This window comes from Delphinus delphis, chromosome 12 (genome assembly GCF_949987515.2).
Source record: "Delphinus delphis chromosome 12, mDelDel1.2, whole genome shotgun sequence".
In the NCBI taxonomy this organism is placed as follows: Eukaryota; Metazoa; Chordata; class Mammalia; order Artiodactyla; family Delphinidae; genus Delphinus; species Delphinus delphis.
The window spans coordinates 16371327-16396631 of NC_082694.2; the positions used below are offsets into that span (position 1 = coordinate 16371327).

A 25305-nucleotide genomic window follows, 5' to 3' on the forward strand; every position below is an offset into this window, starting at 1 on the left:
GGTAGGGATAATGCCTGAGCTCTGAGGTCATGGGTGATGCAACTGGCTGAGAACAGTTGGACAGGACTTCTGACTTGGTTTTAAATGAACAAGGCTATAGGATGAGCTCTGTGGTTGCCTGGGTTCTCTTAGCAGGTTTCCTAGACTGTTGGGGCTGGGTACTATACTTAGCGGTAGGTGGGGCTATGAATTAGCTTCCCTGCCCTGGCAGAGTGGGAGAATGGGTTCCAAGCCCAAAAAGGCTTTTTGTGGTCTGGTGGGGTGGGGCGTGGCAGGGAGGTACACTCATCATTGGGCACTGTTATGAATTAGCTCCCTTGCTGAGGTGGAGAAGGAGAGCTGGTTCCAAACGTCTTCCTAGGTGTTTCTGGTCAAGATTTCTGCTTGGAGGGGCTGGGAACTAAGCAGTAGATGGGACTATGAATTAGCTGCCTTGCCTGGGAGGAGCAGGAAACTGGCTTCAAGGCTGGAAAGGCTCTTTGTTTGTGGTCTGGACTCAAGCTGATCTGCACCCCAAGTTCCATGGCTGGGCAGTGCCACTCCACTGGCTTTGCCCTGTGGGCCATCTGCTCTGTCTGCCATACTCTCCTCTTGAGCGTTGCTGGGCTACACAGCTTTCCAGGTGTTCTGGCCAGGCTTTCTGGCTGGGCGGGGCCAGGAGCTACACTCAGCAGTGAGCAGGGTATGACTGGGTGGGTGGGGGGACCGGACCAGGCTCCAGGGCTGGCAAGGCTCTTCATTTGAGGACCTCGAATCAGGTAGGCCTGCACCCAGTGAGTTCCCTGATCAGACTGGCTCTGAGGATGAGCAAAGCTGCTGGCTTGGACCACTCTTGGGCGCTGTGGGTAAGAACTTGTTTTGTCATGATCTGAGTGCTGGTTGTTACATCCTTATGCCTTCTCCATCACAATCAGATTCCCAGAGGTCAAGCGCTGCAGATTCCTCCACCATCCCTGTGATGTGAGACTGGAGTGAAACTCCCAAGATGCTACCCAGAACACTGAGGGAGCTGGATGTCCACCCTGGGCTCTTTCTTCCCACTAGAGAGACCCCAGGCTCAGAGGAGACCTCTTGATGTGGTGCTGTGCTGGCCTGGGAGGAGGGCAACGTGGTCAGTGTGTCGCTGCTCCTCTTACCCTTCTAACGTGGACTTTCTGGGTCTCTGTGGTGCAGGGGTGTGCTTCAGCCTCACCCTCCAGGTTCTAGGATTTTCTCCGTGTCTCATCCGTGAATAATTGTTAGGTGTTCCTGTGAGGGGGAGCAGAGTCGGGACTGACCTATGTCACCATCTTGGTGATGTCACTTGCTGTCACTTTGTTCTTGCACTATTTTCCTGGTGTCACGAAATTGTGTATGTGTTCTCTTGTAGCTCTCTGAGCATCTTTAGAACAATTATTCCGAATTCTTTGTGGGGCAATTTGTGGATCTCCATTCCTTGGGGCCGGTTATTGGAGGTTTACTGTAGAGTCACAGTTCCCTGATTCTTCACGATCCCTGTAGACTTACATAGATGTCTGCCCATTTGAAGAAGCAGTCACCTCTTCCAGACTTTTTGGGCTGACTTCGGTAAGGGAGACTTTCAGCAGTGGGTGGGGGCACGCTGGGGCACTAGACGCCAGGTCTAGTGGGGCAGGGCACCGAATACGGGGGCATGCGGTGTGGGGAGGTTATGTGACTTCGGCTCAGGACACAGTGGCCACACACTCAGCTGCGGGTCTTTTCTCATATGTAAAAAATATTTACATACTCAGATATAAGGTCACTGCTTGTCACAGATGTTAAAAACAATTTTCCCACCTTATTTGTACTTAGTCATTTTATAGTGTTTTCAAAATTAAAATGAATTTTAAAGTATTTATGCACCAGATTTATCACTTTTTAATTCCTTGGCTGATTTCTATAAACGTTTATTTTCCCTAAAATTAAAAGTGTAATCACTGTAGACAATCCTCTATTATGGAATAAATTCAGGATCAGTTAAATTTGTTGTAGACATAATCTTATTTTAATTTTAAATTTAATCTAACCAAAACACATCCATTATTTTTTCCTTTTCTTGAGTAAAGCATGTTTCCCTAATTGATTTCACTTAGGGAATTACTTTCTTATATTTATTTCTACAGGAATAGTTTATTACCTCTGTTTTCTATGCCCTTTCCCTCCAAGAAAAGTTAAATCCTTTCTCGCCCTCTTAACCTCTGATCACATTTACTTACTTAGAATTTAAAGGGGGGAAGCAATAGTTGGTAAAAGAAGTAAAAGTGTATCGTAAAAGTCTTTCATAAGGCCCAAGAACTCTGTTATTAGAGGGAATGATTCCCTGAACTACATCCTAAAAACTATTTGAAGCTCACACACGTGATTGTAACACTTGTCCTTTTCCTGTTCTTGCTCTTTGGCTATTTAGATACGTACCTGAGTGTCCGTGAAGAGGAAAACCATATTCTTGTCTTCTACACCAGCCAGTTTGTACAGCTTCCTCAGGTCTTCATGAAAACAGTCATAATTATACCCCCGGCTCAATTCAATCTGCAAACATTTGTAACCACATATGTGAGCTGCAAGTCTTGTAAGAGACTGCTTTCCTGTGCCTCCCACTCCAACCAGCAGGGCGTTGCCTCTTTCCTGACGAATCATGCGGGCGATCCTGCAGGAGACAAAGCAGACAAAGATTTATTTCAAGTGTACAGACAAGGCTTCTGCTCAGAGGGCCTGCCCCAGTGTGGAAGGTTGGTGGCCTCTGGAGGGTCATCCCCCAGCCAAAGGCCACAGGGAAGAGCAGGGTATGTCTGAGGTTCATGGTTGGGAGAAAAGCACCACTGGTTTCCTTATATCCATCTCTCCCCCATTTCCTATAGGCTGTTGGCCTTGGTCACGCAAATACAGTAAGGTAAAATCTCCTCTCCCTTCTTCAAAGCGTGAAGGATTTTGTTAAGGAGCCTGGCTGCTCTAGGCGACTACTTATATTAACCATTATATGGGCAAGCAGGTCTCTATTTCTAAGGATGAGCAAGAGAAAAATCGCTGAATGTAGGAGAGGAGACTGCAGCTCAGAAAACATCAACAGGAATAACCTGAAATGGATTTACTATATCAACAAAATTTTAGAAAATTTCTGATTCATGTTAACAATAAGAATTTATAAAAAATTGCAATCATGATACTAGAGTGAGCACTCAGAAAGGGAAAAAAATCCAAGTGTAGGAAAAATTGATTGTTGATGGGAAGTCTGACTACCAAATTGCAAACCTCAGTGGAAGATGGGCCTCACAAATAGGATACTGTGGAAAATTGAATAGGTGAAGTAGAAGGCAAACACAAGGAATTTAGCCAGGCCTCAGAGAAAAAAAGATAATGATATTAAAAATGACAAGAGAGAAAATGGAAGGTAAACAGGAGAGACAAATTGAATCCCAGAGGCCACACAATAGGAACTGTAGGAGAAATAAGAGGGGAGAGAGCTGAAATAATAGAAGAAACCCCTAGAGCTGAGCCCCTAGATCTGAGGAAGTCACTCAGTGTCAGGAAAGAAAGTCAAAGAAGACAAGCAAAACATTAAATGTTTTCTAGGAGATCTATAAATATAAAATAAACTATGTGTGTGTGTGTAGGTGAATGTATGCCTGCATGCATATGTGAATCAAAGTATGAAAGAGAAATCTATATTTTAGACATAATTGAAAATTTGTGAGCATCTGAAAAATAGATATAATAGATTACTCCCAAAGGGACAAATAATTTTAGGCTGGCCTCAGGCATCTCTTTTACAAGATGACATTCCACAATGGTTAAGAGGGAAAGCTATCAAGTTATTTCTCAGAGAGTAAACCACCTGCAAATCCTTCCTAAAAGAGTCCTTGAAGGTATATAGAGAAGTATGAATAAAATTCAGAAACTCAAGAAAAAGGGGGAAGGGATGTCAGTATAAAAGTCAGCAGTTTGTATGAGAGTCAAGTTCATATACTGTTGTTAAGATAAAAAGGTAATGGTAGGGCTTCCCTGGTGGCGCAGTGGTTAAGAATCTGCCTGCCAATGCAGGGGACACGGGTTTGAGACCTGGTCTGGGAAGATCCCACATGCTGCAGAGCAATGAAGCCTGTGCGCCACAGCTACTGACTCTGCACTCTGGAGCCCGCGAGCCACAACTACTGAGCCCGTGTGCCACAACTACTGAAGCCCTCGTGCCTGGAGCCCGTGCTCGGCAGTGGGAGAGGCCACCGCAGTGAGACGCCTGCACACCGCAACAAAGAGTGGCTCCACTCACCACAACTAGAGAAAGCCCGCCTGAAGCAACGAAGACCCAATGCAGCCAAAAATAAATAAATTTATATATAAAAAAAGGTAATGGTAATGTCAATAAACTCACCTTAAAAAGAAGATGCAAATGTAAAAAAATTCTTTTTAAAAAATTATCACCTAAAATCTCAGATTGGGGCATCAGAAACTAAGAAATCATGGGAGAAATGTAAAAGCAGGTTTAATTTCTCTCTCTCAATCTCTCTCTTTTTTGTTTTTAATAGGAAGGTATCTGTCATCTACTCTTTTTAATTCATGATGCTGATAATTGGAAAAAACAAAGTTCAAATATTTGAAAAGGATAATGGTTTTATTACTTTTTTAATTAAGAAAGAAAAACATGATCATTGTAACTGATGGGAAAAAAACACTGCTAACACTTTACCACTTGTAAGCTCTATCGTGAGGGCCTGGATGCTGTCCTGCTCTCTATGGCAGCAGTGTGTAGCACACGGTAGGTGCTTCATAAATAAATTTATGTCTGTTGACTTGTATGTGTGTGTTTACAAAAATGGAATTAATCTCTACACCACATTTTGTTTTGTGACTGTTTTGCTAAATAATGCTTTATGGACATTCTCATGCTAGTGAATACAGCAATAGATATATCATAGTTTATTTAATCGGTTCCCTACTGATGGATATTTAGTTCTTTTCATGGTTTTGTTATCATATTGACAATATTAAAAAACAAACCTTAATGCTAGCTGCAAATAGAATCCTTTCAGATCACGAGAGAGAGAGAAAATCCATGAAACAAAAAAGAGGTTGCATTAAAATAAGTTAGAAAATAAGTTAGGATGGCATAAATGTGGTTGTTAAAGCCATGCTTTAAAATAATATTTAATTATATAGGCTTGTGGAGGTAAATGAAATGTGTTAAAGGCATAATGTCTAACTCTATGTGCCATAATTGAATTTTGTAAAAAAATTATATATGCTTATAAATATATTTGAAAGCACCATACAATTTTAAGTGACTGTCTCTAGGTGAGGAGGTGGAATTATGAACAATGTTTTTGTAAATTTTCCACAATAAGTGTATTTAGTATATAATCAGAAAAAGTAATCACTATTTTTTTTTAAAGAAAACAAAGTAGATCTATTTCTTCCTTGTAGGAAATATAAAGATGTCTTCCTTATGTAGTAGTTCTATCATTAAAAAGATCTTGGTAATAGGCATTTTTATAAGTAAAATTACGTTTATGAAAAAAGGAAATAAACATGTGATTTCTCATTCTAACTACCTCTGAAATTCAGTACACTATCACCAAATCACCTATATTGAAGTAATCAACTTCTAAAGACCTTAAAAACTGTGAATTAGACGACAGTGGTTAAATAGTTCTTATGTGCCATCAGCTTTGGTGGCAGGGCATAGGAGCTGTGTAGTATGAGCTTAGAATGGGGAGCCTACAAGGACTGATTGGAAAATGCTCCTCTGGGACAAAGCACAGACTCCTAGGTCATTATTCAGTATCTTCTGAAATAGTATTAAACTTTCAGATTGGTCTTCTACAGCTTCACACTCTCTCCTGCCCTTACGGTGAGTGTGCTGTTTCACTGCCCAGAAAGTCTTGATAACACTGCTTTGTCTAGAACAGGAGTGAGCAAAAGATGGCCTATGGGCCAAAACTTAACCCAAAGATAGGTTTTTCAAAAAAATTAAAAAAAAATTTTTTATGGCCTATGAGCTAAGAGTGGTGTTTAGATTTTTAAATGGTTGACAAAAAATCAAAAGAGTAATATTTTATGATATGTGACATTATCACATGACATTCCAACATGAGTGTCCATAAATGGAGTTTTATTGGAGCACAGCTGTGCTCATTTATTCACTGAGTGGCGGTGGTTGCTTTTGTGTTACAATGGCAGAGTTGAGTAGTTGTGACGGGGTCTGTGGCAGAGCCTAAAATATTTACCATCTGGCCCTTTATGAAAGAAGGTTGTAGCTCCTTTCCCTAGGACCTGCCAACTAAAAACTCGCTTGCCACCTGGTTCTACAAGAATGAAGTCACTAACCACTGCAGTCTCTGACCTTCAGCACACCCTGAAAGGAGTTCAGGGTGGAGATCAGGAATGAGGAACTCTGTGCTCTGGGAAAAACTGGCAGAACAGATCTTCAGATATCTATTTTCAGGAGATTTTATGAGCTCAATTTCTTTCATCTTCTCATATCTAGAAAAGCACTAAAATCGTTAATGGAGACATCTGTTCCTTGTGACTAGCAGCAACCTTCTGCCAAAATGTGTGCTTGACTGCACGTACCCCCTTCACCAAAATCACCTCGCCCCTACCTCTCTGGAGCAGTTCCTCATAGCTATCTGAGAGGCTGTTTTCTGGGCTATAGTCCTCATTTTCCCCCAAATAAAACTTAACTCATAACCCTTACATTGGGCATTTTTTTCTTTTTTTCATTTGACAGATCCTTTGCTAACTCCTCTCCTAAAACAACTAAGACCCACAGGTACTATTGCCACTGCTATATCTCTATCACAATGCACATCTAACAGACGACACTTCAGATCATTTGCTTATACCTCCTCAGCTACCTCTGAGAGTATAAAATTGAGGGCTGAATGGATATGTAATAATGTTTTGTTATTTCTTCCCATAATGCACAAGGGCTCTATAGTGGATGAAAATATTGAATATCATAAATATCTTGCACTTTATATGTTACTCTTTCCTTGTTTCATTTACATTATAGTAATTTGTTTTTTCCATCTGAGATTATTTGAAACAAATGACTTGTCCTTTCTGCTTCCCAGTGTTATCTTTTCTGTCAACTTACATATCAATGGATAAAAAAACTCCCTCCATTGAGAATCCTCCAAAGTTACATTTTCTCTGCTGTAGTAGGCAAGAGATGGCTCTCCTAATTAGTAACTTTATTTTAACAGAGAGATCCATTTGACCATCCTTGCAGTATGGTGACAACTTTGGGGGCATGTAATAGGTAAACAGCTTGGTGCAAACTGCTCTTCAAAAGCACAGGCTCTGAAGTAAATTTTAATTTTTTTCTGAGTTGGGAAGGCTTTTATTCAGTTATCCTATGCAACAAAACAAAACAAGAACCTAGAATGTTAACAAATGGAAATGTAGTATCAGCTATATTGCTGAATATTTAGTGATTTTCCCAAAACTCTTGTTCATAATGGAAGTCCTTTCCAATTGCTAATCAGCAGTAGGTGTTTGAGAGCTCTTACTTACGACAAGTAGAAATTCCTCTCTAGAAAAAAAGAGAACACGTCTACATAGTTATTTACATGGTGGTCCTTTTTGCAGGAAAACTAAATCTCCCCCATTTTACAAATGGTTTTTAATTTCCTTCTGTAATATTTTAAGCAAACCTTGAGTAGCCTGGTGATTCCCTTTCACAAAAGTAAGAGAGATTATAAATATAATTAAGCCGACTTTGCTTATCATCTGGTCTATTCTTCAGGAAGTTTCTCAGACCAGAGTTCTGCCATTCTTTTCTTTTCTTTTTTCTTTCAGGCTTAGGGCTTGCTTGAGCTATGGGAATAAAACTTGTTAGGAGTTAGTGTGTGGGTATATTGGCAGGGGGACAGATGGGAAGCAAGTGGTATCCTGACAACCCAATGACAAACTATTTTGTGTTACGACACTTGAGCTGTGATGAACATAAATCCTTGAATTAGAGTTAATTAAATAGCAGAAGTATAGGAAGGGCAAAAGACTTGGTTTGCTTATGGTTATGGAAAAAAAATCCTGGAGATCTGTCAGTCTTAACAAGGTCCAACACTAAAATATAGTTGACAAGAGAAACAGACAAAGCAATTAAAATCTTGCCATGGTAGTAGACCATGGGAAATCCTGTCCTCACACACATTTTGCACTGCTTATTCCACAGAATACTATATCAAATCTGGGTATCACATTTTAAGTGAAACATTGAAAAGTAATAAAGGGCTCAGTATGTTGAAAACTGGAAATAACTGCTAATAGGCAATAGTGAAACATCTGGGATAATTATACCTGGAGAAGGTAAAGCTAAGAAGAACTTGGTCATGATTTTCAAATATTTGGAGGGCTGTTAGGAAAAAGAGTGGATCCATTTTCGGTGGAGGCATCTACAGTGAAGTTAGAATCAAAGCATTGGATATGATCCCCAGCCTGCCACTCACCAGCTAGAGGGCTTCGGACAATTCACTTAATCTCTCTGTGGCACATGGTATTGTCCAAAAATGCCTGCAATAATGTTTCTGGTCCTACTTGCTCTTTGACCCTATGAAGTGATAGAGTCTCTGATCCTGTCTTGTGAACTTGGGTAGCCCTGTATGATGCTTCTAATGACAGAGTATGGTAGAAGTGATGCTGAGTGACTTCCAAGGCTATGTTGTGAAAGGCCATTTGCCTTCTGCCTGGCTCTCTCTTGGGGCACGAGCCTTTGGAGCCCTGAATCACTGTGTAAGAAGACCCTGCACTCTGATGCTGCCTTGCTGGAGAGACAGTGGAGTCCACAGGGAGGCAGAGATGGGCCAGGTGTTCTAGGTGCTGTCTGACTGCAACTGCATGAGAGACCCCAGGAGAGAATGGCTGGGAGCCATGAGAAATAATGAAAAAATAAAGCTACTAAGTATTACAGTGGATTATTATGTAGCAACAGACCACTGGAACATTCTCTGAGCCTTATATTTAGAAAGATCATGATATTGAGCCATACAGAGGTGTTATCAGAGTTAAATGAGATACTCCATATCATGGTTTATATTCACACTCAGTGCCATTATTATTATTATTACCACTCCAAAGGATGGAATGAATATCAGAAGTCAGAGGGAGTAGATTTTGACTTACTCTTGAAGGGTCATTTCAACACTTAAAACATTTTTTTATTGAAGTATAGTTGATTTACAATGCTGCATTAATTTCTTCTGTACAGTAAAGTGACTCAGTTATACATACATATATATATATATATATATATATATATATATATATTCTTTTCCATTATGGTTTGTCACAGGATATTGAATATAGCTCCTTGTGCTATATAGTAGTACCTTATCATTTCAACACTTTTAACACATATTTACAATTTAAGAATTGTTCAACAGGACATGAGTCACTTTAAAAAGTTGTATATGCCCCAAGGACTACAGACGTTCAGGCTGGATACCTAGGTGTTGGGGATGACCCTTAAAGGATACTTGCAGTGGGTATGAGTCAGACTCAAAAGCAGTTAGAATGTATGATCCTTGCATTCAACTTGTTTTGCTATCAACAAAGCAAAACCCCCTATTTCTTTAGTCATGCATGTTAATCAGCCTGGTTATACTGTACATATCTGTAAACAACTTTAGATCTTTTTTTTGGAATGAGATAGGACATTTTAAAAAACCAAAACAATCTATTAATATTTAGCAAAGATAATGACCTCTGAGATTCCATAAAATGTTCATGTCATATATATTTTAAATATATCAAAAATACCTTTTAAGTTACAGCAAGATTTGCTAATAGACCTTTGTCCATCTAGCAATCTATTTAAAGAGTGTTTTACAACTTAATCCTTACCTTTTAATATAAATGAAATTAGATCAATGCATTATTAGGCACGTTATGGCACTATACCTTGAAACATGCTCTATAGCATCCTGGAAGAACACCAGCTTTACTTCTTTGGGATTTGTAAGGTTATAATCATCAAGATAGTCCTGTAGAACATTTGCGATTTTCTCCATATCAGGCATGTCATCATAAATCCGGTCAGTCTTATCTGCTCCAAACTAGATGATTTATTGGAGAAGAACCAAGCTGGATCAATTCTGATATATAAATGTATATAATATACATAACCTTAGGAGGGAACATTATTTTATCTATATTTTTATTTAATCATTTGCTTATATATGCTAACAGGGCTTTAAAACCAAGGAAATCAGTTTAAAGAAACTCAGACGTTCATGGCTAACTGAAAAATTCATTTAATTCAACCTCTTCAAGTGGTACATTGGAATTTCAATGATCTTCGCAATAAAACTCACACAGAAGCTCAGAAATGATTTGAAATTTTTTCTCACTTTAACTGACTCTGGTTTCATACTTTTGCTCTTAAGCTGTTGACATCAGAAAAGCAAAATTGTTTAAAATTATGTATGGCAGATTGTGTTATAAAAAGTTATGCCAGAACTATACATAGTTTTTACACAGCAGTCATTTAATTAAATAAATCATTGAGCATGATATTTGGCGTAAACTATAGGCAACTGAGTGTCCGTTTGGACCTATTGATAATTTCTTGTCTTTGCCGTAGCAACTGCCCTAGGGACATTTTCTTTTGGAACCGTTGACTAAAATACATATAGGCAATGGAAGAAGAGTCCAACTACTCTTTTTGCTTTGCTTCATTTCCCCATTTGATAATAATATCGTTAGAAACACACAGGAAATATAATCACCACCTGAAAATAAACTTCGGATTTTGATTTTAAGAATACATTTAAATAGACATATTTCGCAGCAAGATCTTTTTTTGACCCACCTCCTAGAATATTGAAATAAAAACAAAAATAAATAAATGGGACCTAATTAGACTTAAAAGGTTTTGCACAGCAAGGGAAACCATAAACAAGACCAAAAGACAACCCTCAGAATGGGAGAAAATATTTGCAAACAAAGCAACTGACAAAGGATTAACCTCCCAAATATACAAGCAGCTCATGCAGCACAATAACAAAAAAACAAACAACCCAATCCAAAAATGGGCAGAAGACCTAAATAGACATTTCTTCAAAGAAGACATACAGATGGCCAACAAACACATGAAAACACATGAAAAGCTGCTCAACCTCACTCATTATTAGAGAAAGGCAAATCAAAACTACAATGAGGTATCACCTCACACCAGTTAGAATGGGCATCATCAGAAAATCTACAAACAATAAATGCCAGAGAGGGTGTGGAGAAAAGGGAACCCTCTTGCACTGTTGCTGGGAATGTAAATTGATACAGCCACTATGGAGAACAGTATGGAGGTTCCTTAAAAAACTAAAAATAGAATTACCATATGATCCAGCAATCCCACTACTGGGCATATACCCTGAGAAAACCATAATTAAACAAGAGTCATGTACCACAATTTTCATTGCAGCACTATTTACAATAGCCAGGACATGGAAGCAACCTAGATGTCCATTTACAGATGAATGGATAAAAAAGATGTGGTACATATATGCAATGGAGTATTACTCAGCTATTAAAAGGAACAAAATTGGGTCATTTGTAGAGATGTGGATGGACCTAGAGACTGTCATACAGAGTGAAGTAAGTCAGAAAGAAAAACAAATATCATATATTAATGCATATATGTGGGATCTAGAAAAATGGTATAGAAGATCTTATTTGCAAAGCAGAAATAGAGACACAGACATAGAGAACAAATGTATGGATACTAAGAGGGAAAAGGGGGGCAGGTGGGGGGAATTGGGAGATTGGGATTGACACATATACACTATTGATACTATGTATAAAATAGACAACTAATGAGAACGTACTGTATAGCACAGGGAACTTTACTTAATGCACTGTGGTGACCTAAATGGGAAGGAAATCCAAAAAAGAGGGAATATATGTATATATATAGCTGATTCATTTTGCTTTACAGTAAAAACTAACACAACATTGTAAAGCAACTATACTCCAATAAAAATTAATTAAAAAAATAGATATATTTCATACAAATAAATTGTTTAGTAATTTTTTTTAGTTGTCAGGGGTTATCAGGGTGGTGAGGTATTGCATATGTGTATGATATAAAGATGAGTCCATTCATTTGTTTAAACAGCATTGATTGAGAGCCTGCTATATACTTAGCTCTGTGCAGGAAACTAGGGATTTAGGGTGAACAAAACAAACATGGCCCTTGCCCTCTCAGGGACAGTAGGAATGTTGTACCCAAACAAGAGTCAACTTGGTAAAACAAGACAGCTATCTGTCAACATAGGTAGGGTGGTTAGACGGAAGTCTTCTAACATAGAATAATGTTACTCATCTAGAATAAGTCTATTCTAGGTAGGTCTAGAGGGTAAAATTAGGGCCTATGTGTAGATGTTGTTGGGGGGACAGACTTAAGGAACTTAGTACAAGGAAAATTTTGGTACTAATTAGAGCTACCCTGAAATGAAGAAGGCAGAACTGCTAACTAATTAGCTTCCCATAACTGGAAACCTCTGAGCAGAGGCTGAAGAACTACACAGGATTCTAGGAAAGGAATTGGAGTCCTGAGTTAAGAGACTAAATCTCTTTGCTTCCTTCCAAATCGAATACCTGATGGGTTTCGGATTCAAACTAATATTAAAATGAATGTAACTAGATCAGAAGTCAGCAATCTTTTTCTCTCAAGGGACATATAGTAAATATTTTAGGCTTTGCAGGTCGTATAGCCTGTGTTGCTACTACTCCACTCTGCCTAGTCATTAGAAAGCAGTCATATACATAGTACAGTCAAATGGGCTGTGGCTGAGTCCCTATAGAACTCCATTTACAAAAATGGGCGGTGGGTGGATTTGGACTATGGACCATAGCTTGCTGACCCCTGGTCTAGATCTCTAATCTTCACATGTGCAAAGCTCTTATAGAATATGAACTTGAAGTAGAAAATAGTAAATGTTTTATAGCCTTCAAATGTAGTCGTCAATACAACATACTTACCTTAATGAAATCTCCAAATATGATGGGCTTAGTCAAAAAATATTCCAGGCCTATTGCAATTCCAAAATGTTTGTCTATTCAAAAAACAAAATCAATTCTTAGTATAACAATAAGCTTGAATGCAGGATATTAATAATAAGATACACAGAATAATAACCCCTGTTACTTTATTTAGAAGCCTAATTGGTACACATGAAACTGAGGGAAAGCCATGTTAATGCCATACCACTTTAGTCTGGTTGATAATCCCCCAGATTTAAGATTAAGAATATTTACTATTAGTAAACATTTTATTAAATAACAGATATTGAACACATATTAATAAATAAGAAATACTTTAGAAATATCCTGGTTTCTTATCCAACAAAATGCTATTTTTTTTCCTACTTTCCCTCCTCTACTTAAAATGCTATACTGAATTAAGAATATTAACCCTTCCTGAATTTCAATGAAATGATTTTCATAATATTTCATATATTGTTATATATTTGGGTCATATATAAATATATGAAGAAAAAACCTTTTACTCATGAATGCTTACAATTCATTTTGCTCATTTTAGAAACCAAATTGTGTCTCCCTGGTAGTCTAATGGCTAAGATTAGAAACCAAATTGTTTTTCTACTAAAAAAACCTAGCTAAATAAAGATTGATATAAAGATTGATATTTACTGGCCATTTCTGTCAAAATAGCATGGAAATAGTGCTTATCTTCATTATTAATCAAACGGTCATGGAAGACTCTTTGACATTCATGGCAAAAAAGTCTAAATATCTGTATCTCTTCTCTTATTGTTCCTGGATCACATTGAAGGATACCTGTTTTTTAAGAAAAGGAGAAAAGAAGAAAAATTCTACAATTGTGTAATATCTAATAGTTTAATTAAGGAGGAAATCCTTAAGTCCAACTTTATCCCCACACTACCAGAAATGGATGGTTCCCCAGTGGATATACACATATAATAATGGTGAGCTCATTTTTTGAAAGCAAAACTGGGGACACATTAGCGGTGAAAATGGGGAGGGTAGCAGAAGGGGGATATGGGGCCTAAAGAGAATTATTTTTTAAGTTGTGAGGTATTATATAGCAGGGTCTTATGCTGTTAACGAATGATCTGATAGAAGAGGAAGCATTGACAATGCAGAAGGGAAGGGGGAATTATAAGAGCAAAATCCTTGAGTCGGCAGGAGGGGATGCGATTCAATACTGGGGTGGGGGGGACTATTGGCACATGTTAGGGGCAGGGACAGCTGAACCACTGCAGTGGGAGGGAAGGCAGATGCAGGATGTCTGGGAGATCTGGAAGAGGAGGACCTTCTGGTTTGATTGCTTCTATTTTTTTTCAGTGAAAAAGAAGACAGGCCACCAGCTGGGAGTGAGAAATGGGAGGGTGGTTTGAGGAAAGCTGTGAAGTAGCCAGTCTGCGGTGGGGGTGGAGGGTGACTTGAACAGGAACATTGTAATGGGATTTCCAGGCAAGTCTCAGACACCCATGTACACACACTTCTACTGAGAGATCTGGGGGTGAATGGAAATGGAAGGAGGGTGCAGGGCAGAGAATGAAGGTTCCATACACTACCTTGCACACATTTGGATAAATCCCTCAAGTTAAAGACATAATGAGACTTGGCTGGTGTAGGCAGAAGATCCACACTCATCCTGTTATAGATCTCAACTGAGGCTTCCACAATTTTGGATGCAGTTTGCTTTACAGCTGGTGGGAAGTCATTTAGGAAGCCACTTAAGATGGCCTAGAATCAGAAATGTAATATGAGAGGGTTAGATTTTTTTTTTAACCAAAATTTATCTTTCATATACTCCAGATCTGATGATACTTTTTCTAATAATAAGTAGAAAACCAAATTACAGTGCAAGGACATGTGGATGTTAAAACTCTTCTTTTCTAGATGTGGCACATGTATACAACGCTATATTACTCAGCCATAAAAAGGAATGAAATTGAGTTATTTGTAGAGATGTGGATGGACCTAGAGAGTGTCATACAGAGTGAAGTAAGTCAGAAAGAGAAAAGCAATTATCATATAATAACGCATATGTGTGGAATCTAGAAAAATGGTATAGATGATCTTATTTGCAAAGCAGAAAAAGAGACATAGACGTAGAGAATAAATGTATGGATACCAAGGGAGAAAGGGTGGGGGGAGGGAGGAATTGGGAGACTAGGATTGACACATATACATTATTGATACTATGTATAAAATAGACAACTGATTGGAACATACTGTATCGCACAGGGAACTCTACCTGATGCACTGTGGTAACCTAAATGGGAGGGAAGTCCAAAAGGGAGGGATGTATGTATGTGTATGGCAGATTCACTTTGTTGTGCAGTGGAGGCTAACACAACATTGTAAAGCAACCATATTCCAATAAAAATTAATTAAAGAAAAAACTCTTCTGGGGGAGGGATAAACTAGGTGTTTGGGATTAGCAGATACAAACTACTATATATAAAATAGACAAACAACAAGGTCGTAGTGGTTAGCACAGGGAACTATATTCAATATCCTGTAATAAACCATAATGGAAAAGAATATGAAAAAGACTATATATATACCTATAACCGAATCACTTTGCTGTACACCTGAAACTAACACAACATTGTAAATCAACTACATTTCAATGAAGGAAACTCAAAACACAAAAAACAAAAACACCCTCTTCTTTCCATTTCAGAATATGTTCTCCAGAATGGACTCACTTCTGTCCTCTGTGACTGTCTGGTGCTGCCTGAGCAGCATTCACAGCTGACCAGTGGACTTACCGTGAACCCACTCTCAAGTGATTAGACCTCATCTGGCTGTGGGTCCAGAGGGTCTTCACGGAGTGCTCACACTTATCTGGAAATGAGCTGAAGTCCTCTCTCTGATTCTTATGGGTGAATGACCAACAAATCTGTAGACTTTCACCCTCATGTATATTGAAAGTTCGACGTACTGACACCTGTGAACTCCCCACCCTTCCGCTTCCCTAGCTCAGTGTATGGCCCCACCCTCCACTCAGATCAGGAACTTGGAAGTCTCTTTTCTCTTCTTTTTTAAAAATTTATTTATTTATTTTTGGCTGCATTGGGTCTTCGTTGCTGCACGCGGGCTTTTCTCTGGTTGCGGCGAGTGGGGTCTACTCTTCGTTGCGGTGCGCGGGCTTCTCATTGCGGTGGCTTCTCTTGTTGTGGAGCACGGGCTCTAGGTGCGTGGGCTCAGTAGTTGTGGCTTGCAGGCTCTAGAGCACAGGTTCAGTAGTTGTGGCACATGGGCTTCGTTGCTCCGCAGCATGTGGGATCTTCCTGGACCAGGGCTCGAACCAGTGTCCCCTGCATTGGCAGGCGGATTCTTAACCACTGTGTCACCAGGGAAGTCCTAGAAGTCTCTTTTGAAACCTGCCCTTCTTTTTCCCCCACAGTCGCTCTTGAATACATTTCTTGAATCTGCCTGCTTCCTTCTGTTCCCCTTGACGACACCCCATTCCAGCCCTCACTCCTTTTCATCTGGGCTTCCTCACTCCCTCCTTACTCATTGGCCTCTCCATTCCCACTCATCAACCTTCTGTTACCTTTAATCAGGGAAATAAGGCCCTGCACCCCCACCAGTGCATGCTCTGCCCCTGCCCAGCCTCTTCTCCTTACCCTCTCTCCCCACGAGATGCTGTGTCAGCCTCCCTGGCCTTACTACCCATGCTCTCTTCTCCCCCAGGACCCATTCCCACAGGGCTCTCTGCTTTGCAGGGACTTTCTCATCCTTCATGTTGGATATTACATGTCCTTCAGAGAGGCCTTCCCTGACTACCCAATCTAAGATAAGTCCTCCCATCAGTCTTGCTTATGGTTCTCTGATCTTCTCATATATCACTTGCCACAAGCTGAGAGTACGTATTTATTAGCCTTCTAGCCCCAGTTGCTAGGGAAACTCATATTAGATTTTTAAATAGATAAACTCCCATCACCATTAGCCTTGGAATTACTTATGGGAGAAGGCGCCAGAGTGCATATCAAATGCTTGCGAGTCAGCCCTCGTGACTTTAGATTTGGGGCTCATATATGACATAGTTTGAAATAAATCAAAGTATTTGTTTTCAATGAGCCTTCTGTTGAACATTATTTGTAAAAGCAGTTTGTGAGGACTATCTTTTTGAGGTACTGTCCTGCCGAGCCCCCAACATGAATGTAACATTCTCCTTTTTGGACCTCATGTTGACTAGGACCATCCTAACATGACAAAAATAAAAATCCCAGTCTGTTTATTCTCCATCACACAAATACTAACACAGTTTACATCTATATCTATCTAATATATAGTATAGTTACATATATATAAATACTGTCATATATATACAACACAACAAATTTACTTTAACTTATTGATTTTGCTTTTTTCAATTCTTGGTAATCCCCAAGTTCTTTCTCCTCCACACGATAAGGACAGGAAAGGTGGGCTGTGAACTCTGCTTAGATGGGCTGTGATTAAAAAGAAAGTTTGGGGGCTTCCCTGGTGGCACAGTGGTTGACAGTCCGCATGGCGATGCAGGGGACACAGGTTCGTGCCCCCGTCCGGGAAGATCCCACATGCCGCGGAGCGGCTGGGCCCGTGAGCCATGGCCACTGAGCCTGCGCGTCCGGAGCCTGTGCTCCGCCACGGGAGAGGCCACAACAGTGAGAGGCCCGCGTACTGCAAAAAAAAAAAAAAAAAAAAAAAAAAAAGTTTGGGATCCAAGGCCTTTTTTTCTACAGACAAAATCTCCAGTCTGTTCTGCTAATGAGAAAAATATACTTCCCACCTGAATGCAGTCCAACCCAGAATCTCTCAGTTTTGCTGCATTTCATTTCTATTACCGCCCACGGCTAGGGTGAGTTTTAAATGATAGCCTCTAAGTTACAGTGGGAAAAAGCAGTTCCTGCCTCTTTTCATCTGTAACGTGTTTGCTGGCTGATGTTCCTGTAAGTGACACATTTCCGTAGATGTGATATTCCCACAGGCAGAGGGAGGAGGCTGAAGGTTGGGATCAGTTTCATTTCCAGGAGCTCAGACTCTACCTTCTTCCTCCCACCCAAGAAAATATTTTGGAATCATTAAGAATGCCATTTTGTTGTTGTTGTTAGGGTAACTTTGAATTTGCTTGAATTTGTTAAAATGTAAAATAATTTGCGAATTTAGTACCTTATCATCAGGCATAAGTTACTTGGGACACCCCCTCACCACTGATCACATCACAAAGTGTGTCAGGATACCATGGTGGGAATCACTCACTTCAAACTTTAGAATATACACATAAAGGTTCTCAACAAAAGGTAGGATTTAAAAAAGTCTAATACTTGTGTTGGTCCCCGTTACCCACTTCCTGTCATGTTCTGTACTTGCTACTTAATTATGGTAGATAAGCTCCCATCCTTTCCTATTCTAAAGTACTCTCTAAAAGTTTTCCGAAATGTGGCAGTTCTTATGTATCCTTTTGGCATTAGCTCCTAAACAGCTTATTGGAACGACTTCAAATTTATTAAAAATAATTTCCCATGGATGTAATTTCAATATGAAAACCACTTTCCAGCTGACTGTTGTGTATGTACTGGTTCTGGTCCTTTCTCTCCTCTAAGAAGACCCCATTGGAAGGAGAGGCTGATGCAGGTAAATGCAGAGGCTCACTTTATGCCTGTATCACTGCCTCTTTGGCTCCTGGGTGATTGCAACCAAAGCCAGTTTCTTCAGACCAGTCACCTGTCTCATCCTACCTGGATGCACACATTACCACTTCCTGCCTCTGTGACCACATTCACCTGTGTGTTTCTGTCCACCCCTGTCAATTCCACCTTGTAGGACTCAGCTCACTGGCTGTCTCCTCTGAGCGTCTTTGCTGGTTGGTATGACATACTCGCTCTGGTCATGCTGCTTCGTGGTCTCGCATCATTCTACTTAGGTTAATGCCTTGCACTTTCTGAACCCTTCTGCTGATCCCTTACAGGGCAGACACAGTTATTTCCCCCAGTTAAAGGACGAGGAAGTGGTCCCCTGGGGAAGTTTGTGCAGATGGAAGAAATAAGCGTGGTTGTTTCTGCTGGGGGGGTGGTGGCAGCAGGGATGATAAATTCTGGGTTGATGTGTTGAGCCTGAGCCCGCTGGGTTATCAGGGGTGGTGTCTGCTGGGCAAGTGGACATAGACATGGCGATCAGCGAGGAGACGAGCACAGAGGCCGGGGCTGGGTAGGGATGAGATCTGCTGAGAGTCAAGGGCATGGGACATAGCCTTCTTTAGAGGTAGGGGCAGTGTTCTGACCAGCTTTCTGCATTCCTAAAACTACCTCTGAGACCACAAACGCAGAAGGCCATGATGCAAATGCCTATCAGCTACTGCCCAGATGCCCCTGTGCTTACCTGGTTTCTGCTGAGGAAATGATGGATGGGCTCCCTAGAAACGGACTGTTCTGTGTGAATCTTGGAACAAATAAGTTTTCTTTTCCCCTCTTGCCCAAGTTGGAATCCAGCCTCACCTGAAAAATCTGTTTCAGACTGTGCTCTGAGGGCATCGGGAGACAGAACATGCTGAAGTGTCGGATGAAGCGGGCGGTCACGGGGTTGCGGCCACCACCTGGAGGTGCGCACGCTGATACAATCGTTACATCCTGTATGGAGAGAAATCCACTCGGGTCACCCAGCAAAGAAGGACATGCAATGTGCCCATCCCAACAGTAGGACTCAACCAACAGTTTTGGAGAACCTACCCTAGGACAGCATTGTGTTATATTTTCCAACACATTACCTGACTTAATTCTCACAACCACCTCAGGAGATCATTGTTGTTATCTCCGGTTTGTAGATGAAAAAATCAAGGCCCTGGTTGATAAATAAGTTACTCAAGGTTACTTAGCTAACTCATCTATCTTGTATAAATACTCCTATGTAAAAATCTAATCTTAAAAAATTGTAAGAATTTGTACCTTAGGTTCAAATATATTTAATAAATACTAAGTATAGTCAGTTCTTGTTTTTTGTGGTAGCTGTGTTCTATAAAATTGCCAGGAACACTGAATTAATGCACCCTGAACCATTGCTCCTAGGGGAAATACAGGGCTAGGTTCCTTTGAGCCTCTGGTCATAACATGTTCTATTGGTCAATACATGATATTGTAGGTGCTTCTGGCCTTGCCTCCTCTCTAGTCCATACCTTCCCTGCAGCCAAGGGGATCTTTCTACAATGTTTCCTTCAGAGGCTCCTAATCACATTCCTCATCATGGCACCATGGCCCCCTGGGCTGACCTTTGCATGTCCTGCTGCTTTGCTGCTCACATTCCACACCCCCATGGTGTCTCACATTACTTGCTTTGAGATGTAAATAACTCCCTTTCCTTGCTTTGCCCTGCCCTGCCTGCAAAATCCTGTTCTGACATCACCTCTTCTGGGAAGGATTCTCTCATCATCAACCCAGTGCCCACCCCTGCTCCCCTCCAGTCTCTTTCCACTTATCAACCTACATTATAAACACATGTTCATCCATCCTCCAAAGCTGAGCCCTCCAGGAGGCCGGGGCTGTCTCAGTTGTCTATAAATCTCATGAATCAAGCATGGCGAGAAGCCAATACAGACTGAATGAATTGAGTTACACACAAGAAATGCAGAGGCCATATGTCATGGGCTGAATTATGTGTCCTTCTCTGCCTCCTCTTGGCCAATCATGTGTTGAAGCCCTAACTCCCCGTAACCCACAATGTGACTGTATTTGGAGGTAGGGTATTTAAAGAGGTAATTTAGTTAAGATGAGGTCACTATGGTGGGTCCTAATCCAATATGACTGGTGTCCTTACAAGAAGAGACAGTTTGGACATGGATACAGGGAGAAAATCATAAGAAGACATAGGGAGAACACGGCCATCTATAAGCCAAGGAGAGAGGCCTCAGAATAAACCAACCCTACTGACATCTTGATCTTGGACTTCCGCCTTCTAGAACTGTGAGAAAATAAATTTCTATAGTTTGAGTCACCCAGTCTGTTGTACTTTGTTATGGCAACCCTAGCAAATGAATACACCATATTTCACTGCCATTTAAACTGAAACATGCAAAGTAATTTAAAACCTAAAGTAACCTGTATGTCTTTCCAAAAGAGTTTGTTTCTGTCATAAAATCCACCAAAATCTTGATATTGCCGAAGTAATTCAATGGGAGGCTGAGAGCCATAGTGATCCAGTCTGGGCATGTTTAAATCGTCAACAAAAATCACAATTCGTTTGTTTCCTGGTGCTCCTAGGAAACAACATGAATTTAAGAATTATTATTTGCCCTTGGTAAACGTAAGACGAGACTTAGGTAAGGCTTTGGACTCAGTGAACACCGTGCAGGTCATAATGAGCTCAGTTTTCTACAGAGTGAGAAGGGTCCCAGCAGAGTCTTGTCTTGAGGACGAGAGATCTCCCTCTGGCCCCATCCAGGCTCCGACACGAAGCTGTGGATCTTAGCACTTCAGTTGACCTTCCTCAATCCCAGCCACTCCCACTGCCCTCACCAACTGTGTGGCCTGGGCCTGGGGTGAGTAAAGTCATTTCCTTTTCACAGGAGGAAGCAGAAGAATCCCAAAAGTTTCCTTACATAAATGCCATCCCACCACCCCCTACAGGGAAAACAGGACAGGATATTCAAAACATCCTTATTACATCAAAGGGAAATCCAGTGCAGTGGAGCTGTACAATGGCATATTTAACTTAAAGAAAGTCAATATATACATTCAGAAGAAAAAAAAGAGTGATAACACAGAAGAGAGAATAACTTAAGAAGAGGAAGTGACTCCACTATGCTGGCATCCAGCATGTGACAATTCCAAAGAAAATGAGGCAAACTCAGTGCCCCACTTCATCTTCTGGCCTCTGGAAGCCAAGTAGCAGGTCAGGGGTGGGGAGGCATGCTACGAGTACCATTCATAAAAATTTGGGGCCCCCACCAGAAAGACTGGCTTCCTTTGCCCTGTGCCTACCTGAGCAGGAAAAGGGTAACAGAGAGGGGCTAGGAAAGCAGCTGGAATGACAGGGCCTGTGAGATGATAGACAATGTGGAAGGTAGCTGGGCCTGAGCTCTGCCTAGTGCTCCACCCAGGAGGGCTGTGGGCTGGGCAAGTGGACCCCAGCAGCAGGAGGCTGCAGGATGTGCCACTGGAGGGTGGGACAAAGTGGGGCTGAGACCGTGATTCCCAACATCAGGGAACCTTCCAGTGGGAAGGTCAATGCTTGGCCTGTGCACAATTCTTCTGGGAGGCCCTGAGAAAACCTGCTCCTGGAAGTCTGCCACGCTGAAAGCGTGGACAACCATCAGGCCAACGGAGAAGCAGGGGCAATCCACAGAGGCCCACCTAAACTTCAGTTAGGGAGAACCCTGTCCTTCCCTTCTCCTCCCATCCAGATACACTAGAGCCTCCTAGAGGGAAGGTGGGAAGAGTAAAAGAGCCCCCATACCCCTCCAGCACCTCCAGCCACAAACCTGGCTTACAGCAGAGGAGAGGAAGAGCTTTAAATTGGGTTTGGACTGATTAACAACAAGGTCATACTGTATAGCACAGGGAACTATATCAAATCTCCTGGGATAAACCATAATGGAAAAGAATATACGGAATCACTTTGCAGTACAGCAGAAATTAACACAACATTGTAAATCAACTATACTTCAAAAACAAAAAAAAGACAAAAATTAATTTTGGGGTTTGGATTGAAGCTTTACATTGGACCAGACTCAAAATTGCAAGTGACCAGAAGGTTATGGTATTTACCTAAGCGGTTAATAAGGCAGGGTGAGAGAGATCCCACAAAGCTTGGCGGAAAGTGCTGACTGAAGGAAACACCAAAACATTTTCACGCTTTTTCCCTACTGAGTTCAGATAAGTCAGTGCACCAGACATAAAGAGTTTTTTTTAATTTTTTTTTTTTAGTTTTTGGCTGCATTGGATCTTTGATGCTGTGCGCGGGCTTTCGTTAGTTACTGCGAGCAGGGACTACTCTTCGTTGCGGTGAACGGGCTTCTCATTGTGGTGGCCTCTCCTGCTGCAGAGCATGGGCTCCAGGCGCACAGGCTTCAGTAGCTGTGGCACGCGGGCTCAGTAGTTGTGGTTCGCGGGTCCCAGAGTGCACACTCAGCAGTCATGGCGCACGGACCTAGTTGCTCCACGGCATGTGGGATCCTCCCAGTTCTCAAACCCATGTCCCCTGCATTGGCAGGTGGACTCTTAACCACTGTGCCACCAGGGAAGCCCCTGTTTGTTTGTTTTAAATAAAGGGAAATCAATGCAGGTTTGAAAGCATGGCATGAGTGGAGAGAGGGAAAGCCTCGGAGAGGCAGAGATTGAAGATGCTCTGAGTTGAAGGTGATGATAGAAATAAACTACCTGCTTGCTAACAGTAAGATATCTAGATCTATACCCAGGAGAGAATACCATTAACAGAATTACCTTTACAAATAAATTAAGCAAAGAAAATATCCAATTGTAATTTTATTACATGCACGGTTTATGTGACTTATTAGCATTTAATAATTAATTTGTGTGAGACAAATGACAAGGATAATTCTTACCTAGAATATTTTTTCTTTTCCTTTCCAGTTTTGATTCAATGATCTCTTGTGTTCTTGCAGATGAAGTTTGAGCAGAAAAATTTAGATAAACAGGAACATAGCCAGCTGATTCTTGAATTCTATTTAGCAGTCCTTTTGTAATAACAGACTTTAAAATAAAAAAAAATGTTAATTGATTTCTCATTCAATATAAAATCTTTCAATTGTCTATATCAGTAATATTCCAGAACAATGAGTAAGAAACAGGACAGAAAAGGACAGAGGTTAAAGCCAGATTGAAATATCTGCCTTTCTCTTCCTGGAGATTCCGTTTAATGATATTTATCAGAGCCAAAGAAATATCCTAATCAGCTCTATCTCAGCAAAAGTTTTTATTTTAGGATCATACCAAAAGCCATCTTGGTTACTATCCAAGTCAATTTGATAGTAAGATTTAGAAACTCAGAAATAATTTAGAGGGGAAACAGTGAGTGTCTGTTTATATGGATTCCCCCCAAACCAAGAAGAAGACCAAACAATCAGCCTTTTCCTCTATACTCCACTTTTCCTAAACACCATCGCTGTGTCTGGTAGAAGTAAATGGGCAGGAGGGGACAGACTGACCTTCATCAATAGTCCATTGGGGACACAAACTGCCTTGACAAATTCCCACCTTAACCTGTGCAGTGGCAGCCCTAGAACTTCTAAAGGACACAACATAAAAGCCCCCAAACACAGAAGATTGGTCCACAGGGTTCTCTGGTTTATATATATTATTGACACCCAGGATTTATTCAGAAAGTGGCAAACTGTGCAGTCGATATAGATTCAGCACAGTCACATTCTTCCTGAAAAAATAATCAAAATTCAAAAGGAATTCCCCTGAGAAATAAGGTATTATTTACGGAGCTTACAATTCTAAGTTCACCATGCCCTTGTTTCGGACAGGACTTCTTGTTTGATGTAGGTTTCCTACCTTGCCAACTCCCGTTATTCCGGTAAACAGCACTGAATGCCTGACCGCCAGTAGTTTTTCCATTAGATACCCAAAGCGCACTGTGTCAGCTGTAGGGACAAGCATTTCAAAAAACGGAATATCTCGGCTGTACTTGAAGGTGGGTATGATTTGTTCCCAGGGATCCAGCCGTTTGGTGTCAAAGTCCATGTGAATGCTCCACAGATCACCAGAACTGGGAAGCTAGAGTATAAAATTAAACATCACTTTCAATAGGATTGACACATGGCAACAGAAATATTTACACAGAAACAAAGGCAGTCATGGAACATGGATGGATTTGGATTTTTGTTCCTTTGTGGAAAAGTAGTTGTTTAAGATCAGAGTCTAATTCTTTAAGCTTAATCATGCAATGCAGTACAGTAAAAACCTGATATATTGACTATATCAAAACCCCATATTAGAATTGTAAATCATTTTCAATTCAATCCAACATTCAGGGGCTTACTCCATGCCAAATACTGTGTTTGGTGTTAGGGGAAAATGCTGAATGAGACCCAACCTCTGCCTTCAATGACCTTGTAATCTACCTGGGGGACACAAGCACATTAGTTAATACTCATGGAGAAATAAGGGTTATAGTGGAGTTTAGTACACTCACAAAGGAGAGATGGCTCATTTCTACTTGCAGGAGAGTTATAGTTGTGGCTAGAGATTTAGGAGGGCTTCTAAGGGGTGGTGATGCTACAACTTAGATTTGAAGGACAAGCAAGAGTCAGTCTTTGTCCTTCAAGCAAGGTAAAGAAGGGATGAGATGGGGATGGGGAAGAAGGAGTCAGGG

General features: G+C 40.8%; 1 protein-coding gene across 1 annotated transcript in view; it reads right to left on the reverse strand.

Moving 5' to 3' along the window:
* DNAH6 (dynein axonemal heavy chain 6) overlaps positions 1 to 25305 on the reverse strand; it is a 289189-nt gene that overhangs the window by 106140 nt on the left and 157744 nt on the right. The window contains exons 37-45 of the mRNA XM_060027729.1: positions 24486 to 24707; positions 23531 to 23678; positions 21066 to 21223; positions 19473 to 19604; positions 14553 to 14724; positions 13645 to 13791; positions 12973 to 13046; positions 9895 to 10049; positions 2416 to 2647 (exon numbers count right to left, since the gene is read on the reverse strand). Coding sequence (XP_059883712.1) covers positions 2416 to 2647; positions 9895 to 10049; positions 12973 to 13046; positions 13645 to 13791; positions 14553 to 14724; positions 19473 to 19604; positions 21066 to 21223; positions 23531 to 23678; positions 24486 to 24707 — 1440 coding nt within the window. The remainder of the gene's footprint in view (positions 1 to 2415; positions 2648 to 9894; positions 10050 to 12972; positions 13047 to 13644; positions 13792 to 14552; positions 14725 to 19472; positions 19605 to 21065; positions 21224 to 23530; positions 23679 to 24485; positions 24708 to 25305) is intronic.